Raw genomic sequence first — 17,121 nt, forward strand, 5'->3', positions numbered from 1 at the left:
TAGCCTTTCAACTTCAGGCTACAGAGGAAAGTATTGATGCCACATTTGATGAAATACTGCAGCCAAACAAAACAAAATGAGAAATGACATGCACGTAGGATAAGCAGACAATCCCTTATTTGGACCAAGATACTGCAATGAAAGAAAGTAGAGCTGACCTTGGGTAAAACAACAGAGATCTTTTCAGAAACTGTGAACCAGATCGAACTTTGAAAACATCTTTTACTACACAGCATTTCCACTTCCAGGTAGGATAGAGAAGACTGTGGCAAACCCGTGCACCTGCTGAAAATAACTAGAAATGCCAGATACAATTTTAAAATGTTCCATTGAAAAACATTGAAAAGCACCCAAAAATCAAGTTGAAGGAACTCCTAATTGCCAAAGCTAAGATGATTTGAACAAAATAAATGACAGTATTGGACTTTAACTCACAGGATAAGATAAATAGCCATGAGTCTATATTGATATACACAGCTGACTAAATAAATAAATGAGGGAAGAGGGACAATGCTTTCTTACAGAAGAAATTCAATTACTAGATGTAGAAGAAAACAGACAAATAAAAAATCACCATTAGGAAAATACCATAGTAAAAATAAGTGTTGCAGACAAGATCCAAAGATGGATGTTAAAATTGGTGAGTAAAAGCTGGAGGAAAAAGAGATTTCCATAGTATCAAGTCATCTCCCTACAAGATATTTTCACAGAGAAAAATAGTTTTCCTGAAGACATCCAGTGAACACCACCTTACTCAAGTGATCAAGGTTGCCACCCAAAATAAAATTATGAACCTGCTGATAAGATGCACTAAGAACAACATATTGTTTCTAGTGTATGCTTGCCAAAAATGTCTAATCTCATTCTAATAATGAGAAAACATTAGACGAAACTCCGCACTGAGGGACGGGTTACAAAATAAGTGACCAGAGGACTTCAAAAGTGTTAAGGCTATTAAGAATAAGGAAAGTCCAAGAGGAACTATCATAGAATACAGAAAACTGAAAATACAATTAAACGTAAGCAGAATCCTGAAATAAGGAAAAGGACATTAGTGGAAAAACTGCTTTTCAAATCATATCTGTAGTCTAGTCAATAATGCTGTTCCAATGTTAATTTCCTAGTTTGATAAATGAACCAGGGTTATGTAAGATGCTACCATTAGGGGAAGTTGGATGAAGAGTATATGGAAATTCTCTGTACTGTTTTTGCAACTTTTTCTAAGTCCAAAATTAGTTCAAAATAAAAGGTTACAGTTACAAAGTAAAAAACATAAAGGCATTAGAGAGCTAGTGGAAAAACAAGGACTAGAGGGGCCAAGATGCAAGAGGAGGCCGAAACATTGAGAAGTAAGCGATGTTCTACAGCCACTTTCTCCCTGAGAGCATCTGCCGATTCAGGGATGCTACTGAGGGACAGAAAGACACTAGAGCTCTGGTAGCCCTGCAGGGCCAGGCAGACAAGAATGGGACTGGTTACTTGCAATACATATATGTGCAAAAGATATCATATCTAGAATACATAAAGAAAACCTATAAATCAACAGAAAAAATAACTTAATTAAAAAAAAATTGGTAAAATACTTGAGCCGTCACTTGACAACAAAAATCCAAATGGCCAATAATGTATAAAAACTAAGGAAGTTAAACACTTCATTAGTTGAATTGCAAATTAAAACTAAAACAATGCAGTACCATCACACATCCACCAGAATGGCTGAAATGAAAAAGATGGTCAATGTGAAGTACTAATGAGGATAGGAGCTACTGAAACATGGCCGGTGGGAGTGTAAATTGGAATAGCCAGTTGGAAAACTGACAGTATTCACTAACGCTAAATATATGCACATTTTATGACACAGTGACTCCACCTATAAGTACATACTCAGTAGAAATGTGAATAAATAAATAAGGTCATCAAAAGATATGTACAAGAACATACATGGAAATAACACTTGTAAATCTAAAGTCTGTTGAGTAAAAATGATAAATATATATTGTGGTATATTCATATAGTAGAAAACTACACAGCAATATGAATGAATTAACTATAACTAAATGCAGTAATGCACCTAAATCTCACAAACATAATGGTAAAAAAAAAAAAGCCAGACATAAAAAAGGAGTCTATAATACATAATGCTAAAGGTAACAACAGGCAAAATTAATTTATGAAATTACAAATCAGAATAGTAGCTGCCATGAGGATGGAAGGAGTAGTAACTGGGAGAGGAAATGCAGAGAACTTCTGGGGTACCGGTATATCTTCATCTGTGTGCTAGCTCTGCAGATGTGTTCCCTCTATAAAAATTCATATAGTATCTGAGATCCACACTGAATGTATATGTCAATTACAAACAGAAAGCTTTAATATTAAAAGTAAAACACTAACATTTATTTAAAATAAAAACATCAGGATAGCTCCTATAAACTAGATTACAAACATTATGAATGGATGTTTCATATCAGTCATCACTCAGGTAAGTATTTGCCAATGAAATACTTTCATTTCTATTAGGAGGATTGCAAAAGGTAATCCCAGCATTATAAATGTCGTACTACAGACTGCAACAATGATAGATGGGACCATTTATATTAATTGTGGCTTTTAAACAACTGATCTCTAAAACAAATAAGCAATTAAATTATTTTCTTCCTTTATAAATATCAGCAATGTATTTATTAGAAAAGAGCAAGCCAAATTACAAATGAGTTTCAATACCTGAGGCAGAGCTATGACTACTGATAGATGAAGAGTCGCTCTCTTCACTGGAAGACTCTGAACTGCTATCACTGCTGTCAGAATCAGAGTTTGATGAGTCAGACTCTGAAGAGGCGGACGCTGAAGAGGAAGAGGATGGGGAGGATTTATTTTGCTCAACATCTGGTTTCTGTGCCACGATGACTTTTGGTGTATTTTTGAGATGTTCACGCAGTTCATCCCTAATTTAAAATATAATCTGTTAGATTCTATTTCAAAGACAATTATGAGATAATTTTATAATCTGAAAATAAAATTCTGAGAACAATCCTTACGTTAAACCTCCAAGACCTATAGAAGTAAAGAAGTTGATGGCAAACCGAGTGTTTCTTGGATTATCTCGGGGTAATAATCCTTCAAAGAATGGCTGTAGAGTTCTAAAAAAGAAAAAAATAAAAGAGAACAGATTGCTTAAAGATAAAAAAGCAAAATCCTTAGTCATTTTTCAGATTTTTGATATATTAAATTACTAAAGGAAATACAACTAAGTAACTAGTTGATGTCACTTATTAGGTTAGGCTACGTGCTATCTAAATGAAATGAGTAGGGTCAAGTAATAATGTACCGAACTTGATTTCCATCATTATACAATGTAGGAGATTTTTAAAAAACCTTTTTTACACACACAAAGAAAAATATATACACATATATACACGTATGAATATACAGTACATATATACACACACACATATGTATATAAAGTGTATGTACAAAAAATGTTAAAAACCTCCTCTGTTGTATGTACACATACACACACATCTGTAGAACTGTGCAGACTGGGGGAGAGGTGAAAGTAGTCAACAAAAGGGAGAAATCAAGGATGAAGACCATATAATTACAATATCTATGGACTGAGACAACAGAAAGACACTAACAAAACAAGATGGTTTTGGACATTTGGTTTTCAGCAACACACTGAATAACTACTCAGTGGAGTCAGAAAAAACTTTCCATAGAAAAAGGTAAAATATAAAAAGAATGATTAAGAGCTTGCCAGATAGATCAATAAGACGGGGAAATGCCAACAGTGGAAACCGAGGTAAGCAAGCATGAAAGAGCTAGATGTGTTTCACAAACTTGGCAATGTTGGTGTGGCTCGAGTACAGCTTGCTGAAGAGACAGAAGATGAACCTGGTCAAGTAGACAAGGACCAAATAAGTAAGTATATGAAGCCAAGAGAAGTGGATGAAATAGTCCAGAGACAGTGTGTGGAACTCAGGAACACTGAAGAGGCAGGCTGAGGAGGAGACTGAGAGAGGAAGTGAGAAGAAAGTGTGGAGCCACAGTGAGCAGGTGGTCAACTGCATAAGTGAGGCAGAGAAGTAAAGAGGCATGCAGCCTGAGAAAGACAACTGAATATGGCAGGTGGTCACTGAGAAATCTGAAAAGATGATTTCAGTAGTGTCAATGGAGTAGAAGTCAATCTAAGTGGCAATCTGAATAAATAGGAAATAAGAAAGGTGAGAGAGGATTACCTAATAGTCCTGAAATAAGGCTCTAGTTCCATGTAATAGACTTGAAAAATTATTAATAGAAGAAATATATATTCAAAATTGTCCACTGATAATATTAGTTATCATTCTAAGGCTTAAAATTAGGGTAAAAAGAAAATAAAATTATAAATATCACTGGAGAATTCTAGTGAGCATACAAAAATAATTCTGTATTTTCTAAGAAAATTTAAAAGGGCATTAATTTGAACTCCATTTAAACTAAAAACCACCACTAAAAGTTGCACGTTGTCCTGTGAGACGTAACATGAGATTCATAGTGATTAATGGATGAATAAAGTCCTAGGGGGCTTAGTACTTGTTTTTATAATCTTGGATGCGCTTATGTCTGCTACAATGGGAGAAAACCAGAGGTCAGTAAGAATACAAAGTGCTTAATGGCAAACTTACTCATCCTTTAATCTTGCATTAAGTTTAGGAAGACCCATGTATTCACACAGTTCCTGGAAAAATATTTTGACAAAAATTCTACTGGATGATGTAGTGGTTTCTTCACTCAGTTTTATACATTCAAGAACCTGAAAATTAAAGTTTAAAAAGACAAGTATATTTAAATTTATAAAAGACAGGACAGAGTGACCAATATTTGTAGGTTTAAGTGTTTCTCAAAATTACTATTTATTCGCATCTTCAACCAGAGTTCTCTCTGAATATCTCCCCTTATGCTGATACAAAGTTTAAAACTTCTCTATACTAACTTTCAAAATGTTAAGATGCTACAGAAATAGATTTCATTCTCTGTTTTGAGTAATGTGCTTTTTATAGCAGGGAAGATATCCTCTCTTGAGCATATAATGGTAAAGATTACTAGCTCCTATACCTTACTCATCAAAATGTGGTGTATATGAGGGTTCGGGGCAAAATGCCACTTAGCACATTAGACTACATTTTGTTTACCACACATAATATATGATTTAGAAAAAGACAAAGTATGATGGTTTATTCTGAATATTAAGACTGTGGCTTAAAAACTGAAATGCCTAAAGAAATATTTTTAGGGCAAATAAAAATAAAAGTAACCTCCAGTTTTTATGGGTTATGTGTTCGGGGGGCCCATTAGTTAATTGTTTAAAATTCTCATTTCATTTTCTCAAAGAGGGGAAAAAAGAAGTCAAAAATTATTATAATTAGTCTCCTAGATTAGATTACAAATGCCTATTAATGCAGCTGGACATACTTGGTACTTAAAGTACTATAAAAATCTAACCAATTTTTGTAAGTTTGAGATATTGCTTCATTCTACCATTAGTACGATGGCATTCTACCATTAGTAGGATAGCATTCTACAAGATAATCCTGTTCTTTCCTACTGCCTCCTGGATGTAATTTCTCCTCTCCTCTTCTCTTCTCTTTCTTTCCTTCTATTCCTTTAGCAATTTTGCTTTTCTTAGAATCTAAGCCTTTTTATTTTGTATCATTGCTATGGGCATATCTTACTTCTGATCTTACACAGTAACCCTCTTGAAAGGAGGGGCCATGTATAATTCACTATGAATACCCAGTACCTCTCTCAATGACAGTATATAAGTGGTGGCTAACTAACAGTGGTTGAATAACAGCTGTAAAATAAATGCCAACTTAATGAAAGCATTTTAAATTTCAATCCAGTGCACATTTCCCCATCAAGAATGTATCTTTCTTTCTTCTATGACTATAGGATATCCTCTCTATAGCTTACCCAACTTCAATGTCTGCTAAAAAGAACATATCCTTCTAGGACAATCATTTTCCTTAAACCCAACAAGAGGATCCATGGAGAGTTATTCCCTCAGGAATCAAGGGAGCGTAATTCAGAGACACATTTACACCAAAATAGTGGTATATGTGGATGTGAGTGTGCATGCACGTGTGTGTACACAGAGCACACGAAAATCTGCAATAGTTTTCCTGAAGACACTCCTAGCCATCATATTGAAACACTGGCATGTTTGGACGGTTAATATAATACAAAGACAGTATTTCTCGTATATTACTTACCTAGCTTTCTGATTCCTTATTACATGAAGATAATCTCAAAGACAGCAGTTCTACACATTTCATTTTAAAGCACATTTTATAATAGGATAAATATAGCTAGCTTATACCAAAATCTATTTGAGAATAATAGGGAATTAGGAAGGAAGTATAAATATTGACCCATGTACTTACACTCCATGGAAGTGAATCGGTGTATAAAAGGTGAGCAAACATCTTAGCAACATTTCTCAATTTGTTTGTTTCCAAGCGATGGATGGTATCATACTGTTCTTTGAATATACTTTCAAAGGATTCCATGTACTCTTTCTTCAGCATGCAAAATCGCTAATAAATGAAAAATCAGTACCATTAAAAATTGAATGTTAATACAATTATGAGCATATTAAATCCTAAATTTACTGAATCAAAACTTAATACGTTTTATATTTTCAAAGAGCATATATCACTAAATCCTTTTGTGCCATTTGATGCTCAAAAAAGAAGTTAATATATATGGTTTCTAATTACCTGAGATTTACATGTTAAAACAAAATCACATATAGTTGATCACATGTGGGTAGAGCTTAAAGAAATATTGTAGGTCATGCTTTAATTGTGCTGCCTGAACATGTACTTGACTTTAAAAACTGTTTTGAGATTTTGAAAAGACAGCATTTAATTGTTCTCTATTGGGAAATTGTTACAAAGCATGGAAAATTCCAAAAAGTTCTGGTATGCAAAGTTAAAGCACTGCAAAAATGAAGTAGAAAAAGAGGAAGGTGAAGACAGTGGGAAACCTGAGGAAGGAGAGAATAATTTGCTTTTAGCAAAAATGGTAATATGTTGTTATATGAGGCCAGATTATAAAGCAGAAATAATTAATTTACAATACTTGTTTTAAGAATTCCCTTAGTAGATGCTGGAACTTACCCCAGCTAATAAGCCAAAAAATTTTTCATATGTCCTCTGTTGGGCACAGCAATCAAGTATCATGTTGCAGAGTTCTTTCTATTTGGGAAAAAAAATACATTAATGATTCAAAACACAAAGAGACTAAATACTACATAATTTACTAGTACGATAGTGACTGCCTGCATCTTTAAATAAGGGTTTAAAACACTTCAAAAACTTTGCAAATAAAATAAAAACCTCAATCTATGTTAAACTCATAATTTTTTAAAGCCTTGGGTCCGGCTGACAGTCATTTATGCTTCCACAGTCATTATGCTAATTATATTAATTATAAAATTCTAAATTCATGATAAGTATGAACCATATCAAGAAAACCTAGTATAGGAAACAGACATATAAGGGAGAGATATAATACACTGCATTCTTAAAGGATTCTATGCAGAATTCTTTTAAATATAGACTCACCAACACAACATTTAACAATTCAGTTACATATGTCCCAAGGATATAAACTCAATTGCTAAGGAATATATTCAGTATGGAAAAGGCAGACCATTATTAGTCTTTACAGAGGCATAAGTGGGTACAACTTCAACCTTAACATAAACGACCCTTTGGTTGATAAAGAAACATCAAAAAACACCTCTGTGGATGAATTTTCTCACCTCAAAATAAATGTTATTCACATAGACCTATCTATATGGATCTATATGAATAAATGGAATCACTCCATACCTACTAGTATATTGTTCCAATTAGCTATTCAGGTGCCATGTAAACCTCTCTGAAAATTCTGTTAAACTAATGGATAAATCCCCAGTAAAGAAATACTATCAACACAGATGATTTCTAATTAACAAATTAGTTTTTAAATTAATATATTAATTCCTGAAATAATTCAAATGAAATATGTATTGATTATAGCAATGTCATAGATGAAAAAACTCAGCAACATAAGGTGAAGAGACAAAATGAAAAAAGGTATGAATTCATCTGATTAGTGTAATCTCTTTTCTATAAAGATTTATCAGAAACTTAAAACAATTTTCCAAATAGAGTAACTGTAATATACTTGCTTTATACAAACAGAAAGCAAGCCTATAAAAACGTGTTGCTTTTTAATTTTGACCTTTATATTTTCAATTAACAATTTTGACATTTTGTCTTATTTACTAACACAGGATACAACCTAAGTAAAAATAGTAAATATTTTTAAAAATTATATCATTAAGTATTTACTGCATATATCTATGTTAACAGGACGTGTCAGAGACTCCAGAGGAGGACTTAGGGCAAGAAGTAGGAAGGGAATCTTGGAGAAGCACAGAACAGATACTCTAGAATTGTGCTGTCCAACATGGTAGCCGCTAGCCATTATGGCTAATGGCTATTTAAATTCAAATTATGTTAAATTATACATAAAATTAAAATTTTAGTTCTTCAGCCACATTATTAGTCATATTTCAAGTACTCAAAAGCCACATGTGACTAGTGGCTACTGTACTAGAAAGTGCAGAACATAAATACTTCCATCAGTACAGGAAGTTGTATTGGACAGCACCGCTTTAGATACTGATACTTACACTCAAAGCTGAAAGGCCTCACTTTACAACATAGAGCTGGCTACTTTCAGATGCCATTATATTATGCTATATATATATATGTAAAAAAATATTTTAAAATATGTATTATATTATATAAAAATATTATATTATATATAATTATATCATATATATTAAATATATATTATATATGAAAATATAAAATATATATAAAAATAAAGATAAGTCTCAAGTTATCGCAACTAAATGTTTATAAATGTGTAAGTTCTGAAAAGCTGTACATACTTTATCAAAATTTCATACAGTACAAAAAACTAAAAAAATAAGGTTTTTCTAAATTCTACCAAATTATGGTAACTTCATATATGAAAATTCACTTTCAACTTTTTTTTTTACCAACATCATATTTTGTAATATAACAGTTAATCAGGTTTTAAGCAACAGAGCATGATAATATGCTGATAGCACTGCTATGCACTACTTGCAAAACAAATTACCTTCTTCCCTAGACTAAATGCAATTATGAGTTATTCCCTCTAGCTTATAATAATTAAATATTTTAACATTTTAATTAAGTGTTACAGCAATTTTAGGAGTCTTTTGAGTGCATGAAAATAAAAGCACTAAGATGCTTTTCCAAACATTATCAAAATACACTGAGGTTATTTCTGGAATAACTATCTTCTCGATTAATATTAATACAATTTATAATGGCTTAATTATCTTCCTCAAATAACATGACAAGATCATACAGTAATTTCAGTGACAATTATAATTGTAAAGGTTTTAATGTATTAATTTATTTCCTTCCAGCAATGGCATATCAAGTGAGGCCAGCATACAAACAAGCACACTATTACTAATATACCAATAACAAAACTTTGAAAGGGAAAAAAAGGAATCTTTTACATTTAAAAAGATAATTTTTTCTAAAAATTCCATATCACTATATTTCAATAATTAATGTATGTTCTAGAATAAAGACTGGTAAACTTTTTCTGTAAAAGGCCAGATAATAAATATTTTAGGCTTTAGAGTCTACATGGTCTCTGTCAAAACTACTTATTCTGTGGCTGTGCTGTGAAAACAGCCATTGACAATATATCAATGAATGAATCTTTCTATATTCCAGTAACACTTTATTCATAAAAACAGGCAGCAGGCCTCCACCACAGGCTGCCGACTTCTGTAACACATAAACATTTTTAAAGGCTTAAGACAAAGAATTTTATCTAACAGTAACTTAGCTCAGATAATCAAGAAGACCTAGAAGAACTAGAAACTGAACAGCCCATCAGAGCTGATACATTCACTCTGGCATCTGTGCCCTGTTTACCACATGTAAAGCAAAGTGAGAAAAATACAATCACAAAAACTTTGGCTCAGTTTCTAAGGACGTAATATCTAGATGGGAAGGAAGCAATATATATAATACACATTAGAGAAAAAAAAAACAGAAGAAAGAGCAACTTTATCTACTTAATCTGATCTTCATTATCCTTGGCATTAGGATTCTGATACTTTGAAAAGTGAAGTATACCAAGCTGTAAGACAGTGAGTCCCATGGGGCCAAGATGGAGCTATCTTGTGGTGTGACTTGACATATAGTATCTGCTGAATAAATTTTCATTAAAGGAATTAATGAATGAAGGCTGGGAGTGGTGGCTCATGCCTGTAATCCCACTGCTTGGGAGGCCGAGGTGGGCGGATCACCTGAGGTCAGGAGTTTGAGACCAGCCTGGCCAACATGGTGAAACACCATACCAGCTCTATTAAAAATACAAAAACTAGCCGGGTGTGGTAGAGGGTGCCTATAATCCCAGCTACTAGGGAGGTCGAGGCAGGAGAATTGCTTGAACCTGGGATGCAGAGGTTGCAGTGGGCTGGGATCATGCCACTGCACTCTAGCCTGGGTGACAGAGGGAGACTCTGGCTCAAAAAAAAAAAAAAAAGAAAAAATTATATAAATTCTTCTATATCCAACTAGAGCAATGTAGTATGTGCTGTGATCTTTACCATTTCTACCACAAAGAATGCATTAGTCGCAAGCTTGTCCAACCTGTGGCCAACAGGCTGCATGCAGTCCAGGACAGCTTTGAATGAGGCCCAACACAAATTCATAAACTTTCTTAAAACATTATGTTATTTTTTTGCAATTTTTTTTTAGCTTATCAGCTATTTTTAGTGTTAGTGTATTTTATGTGTGGCCCAAGACAATTTTTCTTCCAATGTAGCCCAGAGAAACCAAAATATTGGATACCCCTGCAGTGCATCCAGAAGATGGACCACATAATCCATTAAAGAACAAATTTCCTACTATATTTAAGTCAAAATTTGATTTATAGGCAACTCAGAAATTCTACGTAAAGTGCAGTGTTTCAGAGACTCTCTTTTTACCGTATCCCATTTGAGTAGAAAATTTAATTCCCTAGAGTGAGCAATATATCTGAAACACCCTAAGCTTTGTGTTATCTTAAAGTGATATAAAACCTACATTAAAAAATAAATATTTGGTACTGAGGTATTGCTTCAATCCACAAAACTTACCCATTAACAGCCTTAAACATTTTTAAAACCAATATATGCATTTCCTAATAGAAAAAGTATTAACATACTGTTTGGCTTTCAGGAAACTCCATTTTCAGCAATTTGTGAGCACATTCTTCAAAATCTAAACTATAGAAATGATCACAATAGGTTAAAAGCTTGCAACATAGACTGTACACTCTTACATACATCTTACTTTAATAACAGTTTTAAATCATCTTTTTTTACTGTAATTTCATATTGTTGTACTGCATATATAAGGAAAATATAGCTCTTAACTCTACAGAGAATGAAGTGCCAATACATACAACATGGATGAATCCTTGAATTATGCTAAGTGAAAGAATCCCAACACAAAAGACTACATATAGTATGATTCCATTTATACAAAATGTTCAGAAGTGACAAATCTATGGACACAGAAAGTAAATTAAATGAGTAGAAAGTGACTGCTAATAGGCTCAGGGTTTAGTTTAAAGTAATAAAAATGTTCTGGAATTAGACAACGATGATGGTTGTACAACTTTGTGAATATAATAAAACCACTTGCAGTCATGCATCACTTAATGACATGGTTATCTACTGAGAAATGCATACTTAGGAAATTTTTTCATGTGCAAACATCATAGAATGTATTTACACAAATCTAGATGGTACAACCTAATATATCTAGGCTATATGCTATGGCTGTTGCCCCTAAGCTACATCCTGTTCAGCTCGTTACTGTACTTCTGAATACTGTAGGCAACTGTTAACACAATGGTAAGTATTTATGTATCTAAACACACCTAAACATAGAAAAGGTTTAGTAAAAATATGGTATTATAATCTTACGGGACCACCATTGCCTATGTGGTCTATTGTTGACTGAAAAGTCGTTACAGCGGATGACTGTAAATGTACACTTTAAAAGGGTGAGTATCACAGCATGTGAATAAAATCTCAATCTTAAAAAGGCAAAAATAAAAATAAAAAAGAGGCATATGCAATGAATTGTATTACTCTCTCAAACCAACCAACTTCAAGCCATAACTAATCAGATAAAAGGGTTTCTATTCTATGTGATTTTCTTCATTTTAAGAAACAAAACACATGATGTGTAAGTTTCTCTCATTTCTGCAATCATATAATGCTTATCAAATGTTTTCCCACTACAAACTGGTCACTCAAGTACGATGGTAGTAAATTCTTAAGTGTCAGCAATACTTTCTCCTTCAAGCACTGGAGGATAATAACTGTACATAATGAATTTATTAAATATTCTGACTTGATAATCCCATATTACAGGACAAATCTAAGTACTCTAAATCTGGGTAACCAGGTCCAGATCTCAAAGAGTGCTTCCCAATGCTCAAGGTTTTCAAGAGATCTGGCTGTTCTGTTCTACATTTAGTTGTTAAATAACTCTAAGAAAGAAAATGATCAACAACTCTATTCAAAAGCTTAGATAAAACAAGTAGAATGGTTAACAATGAGGACAAAGAAATAAAAGCTTTTAAAAGTAAATATTTTAAAAAATAATTGTAACTACCTAAAATTTTTAAGAAATACATTCTTATTCACAAATATATACCTAAATTAGAAACAACTGGAGGTAAAAACACCTATAGGATACTATACTGATTTAGGTTTATACATAGGATTTCAGAAGGATTTAGAGACAATCTAATTTGACTCTCATTTTTATAGATGAGAAAAATGAGACTTAGGTATTTGTATTTGAAACTTTCTCCTGGCCATATAGACCCAGAAGTAGAATTTGAAGAATATTTATACTTTCTCACCCAATATTTCATAAGGCTATAATTAATACTTAATTTGAAAAGTCATTTCTCAAAATGTGTATTACATGTTTAGAGAAGCCAGGAAAAGTCCTAATTAAGGCAGGAGCAAGCACAGGTCAAGTTTCCCTGCTTACATTAAAATCTCAGTGTGGAAGAATAAATGATATATTATTCTATCATAACTCTATCTACTTTTACTAGATATTACCAATTTCTTATATTTTTCTATATTGATTCCAAGAGGTGAAAGACGTTCCAGGAGCTCAGCATGACGTTAGCGCTTAATCTCTACTTTTACAAGTTAGCTTGGTTCATCTTAAAACACAGGGCATCCACATTTTATAAATACCACATGTAAAAATAATAAATATAAAATAACTTTAAAAAATATGCTTTTACCCACTATTCATATGAACAGAATTGAAAATATCATCAGTACAGTTCAAAGAGAATTAGCAAACTCAATTTGTTAATTGTTTATTGATTCAGAAATAATGCTACTATATTTGCATTTCTGTGGAATGCCCACACCCTTACTTTTGGTAACATACCATAAAATCATCACTAATTAATGATTATGGACTTAGTTTTGCAGTTCATCTGTATTCCTCAGCTTCTATTACTTATAGGGTTTCCTAAGCACAACAGGGTAATAATCCAGGATGGCAAAAGGCAATGAAATAAAAAAGAAACCTACCAGGAAAGAGATTATATAACAGATAATATTAAACAGTATCTAACATTAAGATTAAAATACTAAACAGTAATTGATACATTTTAATAATCAGCAAAACCAAAAACATTTAAAACAGATGTGACTTTTTCTTTTCCAGCTTTTTAAGAAAAAGAAATTAGCACTGCAACAAAATCCTGAAATTTCTGAAAAACAATCAAGTAGTTGATGAAGAAATGTTACTACTTCCCTTTTATCTACTAAGTGAAGTATCAGGGAGAAAGTTAGCTATATGACAGTCTGTTTTCTTGTTCTCGTTTTATTTTGAAAGTATTTAATGACCTCCTACACCAAGATGGTTTTTAGGTTGTACTAATTATAAATATTAAATGAATTAAATTTTCTTGGTATTTTAGTTCTCGTCTTAGGTTACTAAACCAAATGAGTTTCAGGTTTAACACAAATTAATAGCAATTGAGGAGAGGGTAAAGAAAAAAGAAGACATTTACTGAATTACTGTCTTCTTTACATGATGCCAGATTTCAAGTTGTGTTTACACAGTTTTGTTGATGTGTCCAATATCAGAAACTTTAAACAGGTGGGGCCATGGTAGTCCATCTCCCTCTGATGTTACAACTTCAATAAAATAAAATCAGACTGGAATATCGTTTAAAAGCAAGAACAAACAGGAATGCTTTATTTTTAATAGCAAAGGCAATTGTGTAGTTTAATGTTTTATGCATATAAAAAAGGGTATTTAAGGAGCCATAACAGAAAGAAGACTACTGGTGAGATTAGTCAACAAAAACAAATTTAAAAAATAAAATTTCCACACAGTTCAGTTGCCAGAACTTAGTTTTCGTTCACAAGATTTTCAAAAGCGGACTGTTTAAGATACCCTCATAGCCACCTGGCTTGATGATTACATCCTATTTCTGATTTTTTAGCCTGATATGTAATAAACATAAACCTCTCCTTAAGATAATCACTGTTGATATATTAACATATTATTTCTAGAATCTGCCTATTTTGACAGCTAAGAAAATACTACAAGCACAATTCTATATAGTTATATAGTTTTTATCCCACTTAATATTACATCAGACTGTTTGTTCACATTTAAAACAACTCTCTATTAACGTAATTTTCAGTGGTGGCAGACTGGACATTTTGATTATTTGTGGTAGAAAATAAGACTGTCTCCATTTTTATTTTTTTTGCACCAAACAATTCTGTATATAATTATATGTCCATATTTACATCTTTAGGAAACACAGTAATGAAAAACAAGGGTCAAATAGCATGAACAATAAGCCCTCGATTTATATTACATAGCAGGGTGGCTATAGCAAATAACAAAGAGCCAGATTTTGAAGGTTGTTACCATAAAGAAACGATGAATGTTTAAAGAGATAGATATGGTAATTACCCTGATTTGATTACACAATGTATAATCATCCTTAAGGTATAAATATGTAACATTATTATATGTCAATTATAAATATAAATTAGCTAATTAAAATTAATAATGTTTAAAAAAAAAACAAAAAATCTCCAGAGAAAATCAACATACAGGACAGGAATTACTGCTACTAGCACGGATACCACTATGTTATAGTGGCTATTACTTGTTTTTTAATGCTTTAATTTTTCAAGTCTTTTGTGTGATTCAGAGATTATCAAGGTTATGCTTCTTTTAAATAATTATTCAAAGAGTTCCACTGTAACTCTTCAAAGTTAATGTTAACTGTAACACTTAACACAGTAAATCTGCTGCTCACAACTGATGACTGTTGGATTTCTAAAAAAAGACAAACAAATGAAAGGTCAAACCCCAAGAATATTTACCTCTGACAAAATATTTCTCACCTTTCACTTCAAGTTTATATGAAAAAATATTTAATACTTTTTATGTGAAAATAGGTAAAGGATAAAGCAAAAAAAATTCCCAACCAATGTTTTGCTGTTTAACATTCCTCTATTTGAAGATAAACCTAAAGCCAAAAAATGTTCAGACTGAAAACAGATGACTCCTACTTATGAATCATTATTGCTATTACATCATAGTAAATGGAAATATACTAAACCTAGTAATGAAACAAAACTGAGGAAACATTTCTCCTCCAGTGTAAAATGTAAACACTGTGCCCATTACATCAATAGGTTGATTCACATACAAAGTACCAGATGTACTAAGATTTAACATGCTCGTTTATTTCTCTTCAAAACCAAATTCACAGCCTTCAAAGGGAATAGGTTTTGTTTTCACGACATCACATCACACTGCTTCTTACTTAGCATTACTTCAAAGAGTCCTCAAAATCTTCCTAAGTCTAATTCCTATTTCTGTTCATACTCATTTACATCTGCAGAGCAAATCACTGTCCAACAGTCTTTGCAACAGTGCTTCTTTGCCTAGAATCAGAACTAGAAACCAAATTTTAAAAATGTTAAATATTAAATTTTCATTATACAATTAGGTACTCTGCTATCTTGTAAACCAGAATTATTTTCAGGTTTTTATTAGTGGCACTTAACTATAAGAAATGATACAGCTAAAAACCCATTTTATTACATAACACAATTAGACCTTCCAATTAAGTAAAGACAATTTGCCTATAAAGCAAAGAACCAACAGAAGGGTACCATGAGCTTGGGCATGGAATAGGGGAGAGAGGTAGGCAGTCTACGAATGCTGAAATGGCGTTCAGTTTTCTATTATGAGACCCTAAAATGAATCTCTGATCTCTTTACCCATCCCTTATCAAAAACAAAAACAGGATGAACTGAGACAAGATGCCTTACCTTGACTGAATAGCAAGATAAATTGTACGACGAAATGAGACCAGGTTAATTTCTGTTTTGTCATGAATAGTCACTTTTTGTCCTGAAAGAAACATAACAAAATTACAAAACTGCAAAAATAAATGTGAAGAATTTAAAATGTATCTCTGTATAGCATTTTCTTCAAAAATCTATTTAGAATCAATACAATTTTAATAATTATTTTTACTGTGTAAATTAGTATTTATAGAATTCAAAGTAACTATTTCAAGTTTTTTGCTATATCACAATGTTAGCTCAAAGAAGTCCAGAACCAAGCCAAGAAAACTATTTTTGTTTCTCTGTTATCTGCTCATTTAGACACTATAAAAGGCTGTACTCTTGCTGTTGTTTGGTAAAATATTATTTCTAGAGTTATAAACAATATCTTGATAGTTTAGACGCACTATATAAATCATGGGTAAAAATTCAGTTTCAGAGAACACTGGATCATCACAACAGGCTGGGTGAGTCCAATATAAATACGTGTATTTGTTAAAATTTTCTCTTATTTAATGCACGAAAACTTTCCTTATAAATATTTAATAGTTTTTATTTGAACAGTATTTCCACATAAAACAAGGAAATTCTAA

At 32.3% G+C, this 17,121-nt stretch overlaps 2 protein-coding genes across 3 annotated transcripts in view; both read right to left on the bottom strand.

The window, feature by feature from the left end:
• ZNF385B (zinc finger protein 385B) overlaps positions 1-17,121 on the bottom strand; it is a 588,375-nt gene that overhangs the window by 527,159 nt on the left and 44,095 nt on the right. The gene's annotated exons all lie outside the window — the stretch shown is intronic.
• CWC22 (CWC22 spliceosome-associated protein) overlaps positions 1-17,121 on the bottom strand; it is a 64,212-nt gene that overhangs the window by 2,926 nt on the left and 44,165 nt on the right. For both annotated transcript variants that reach the window (XM_011944055.1, XM_011944056.1), the window contains exons 13-19: positions 16,511-16,592; positions 11,317-11,377; positions 7,158-7,235; positions 6,420-6,572; positions 4,662-4,789; positions 3,036-3,137; positions 2,722-2,942 (exon numbers count right to left, since the gene is read on the bottom strand). In XM_011944055.1, coding sequence (XP_011799445.1) covers positions 2,722-2,942; positions 3,036-3,137; positions 4,662-4,789; positions 6,420-6,572; positions 7,158-7,235; positions 11,317-11,377; positions 16,511-16,592 — 825 coding nt within the window. The remainder of the gene's footprint in view (positions 1-2,721; positions 2,943-3,035; positions 3,138-4,661; positions 4,790-6,419; positions 6,573-7,157; positions 7,236-11,316; positions 11,378-16,510; positions 16,593-17,121) is intronic.

This window comes from Colobus angolensis, unplaced genomic scaffold (genome assembly GCF_000951035.1).
Source record: "Colobus angolensis palliatus isolate OR3802 unplaced genomic scaffold, Cang.pa_1.0 Scaffold224, whole genome shotgun sequence".
NCBI classification, from domain to species: Eukaryota; Metazoa; Chordata; class Mammalia; order Primates; family Cercopithecidae; genus Colobus; species Colobus angolensis.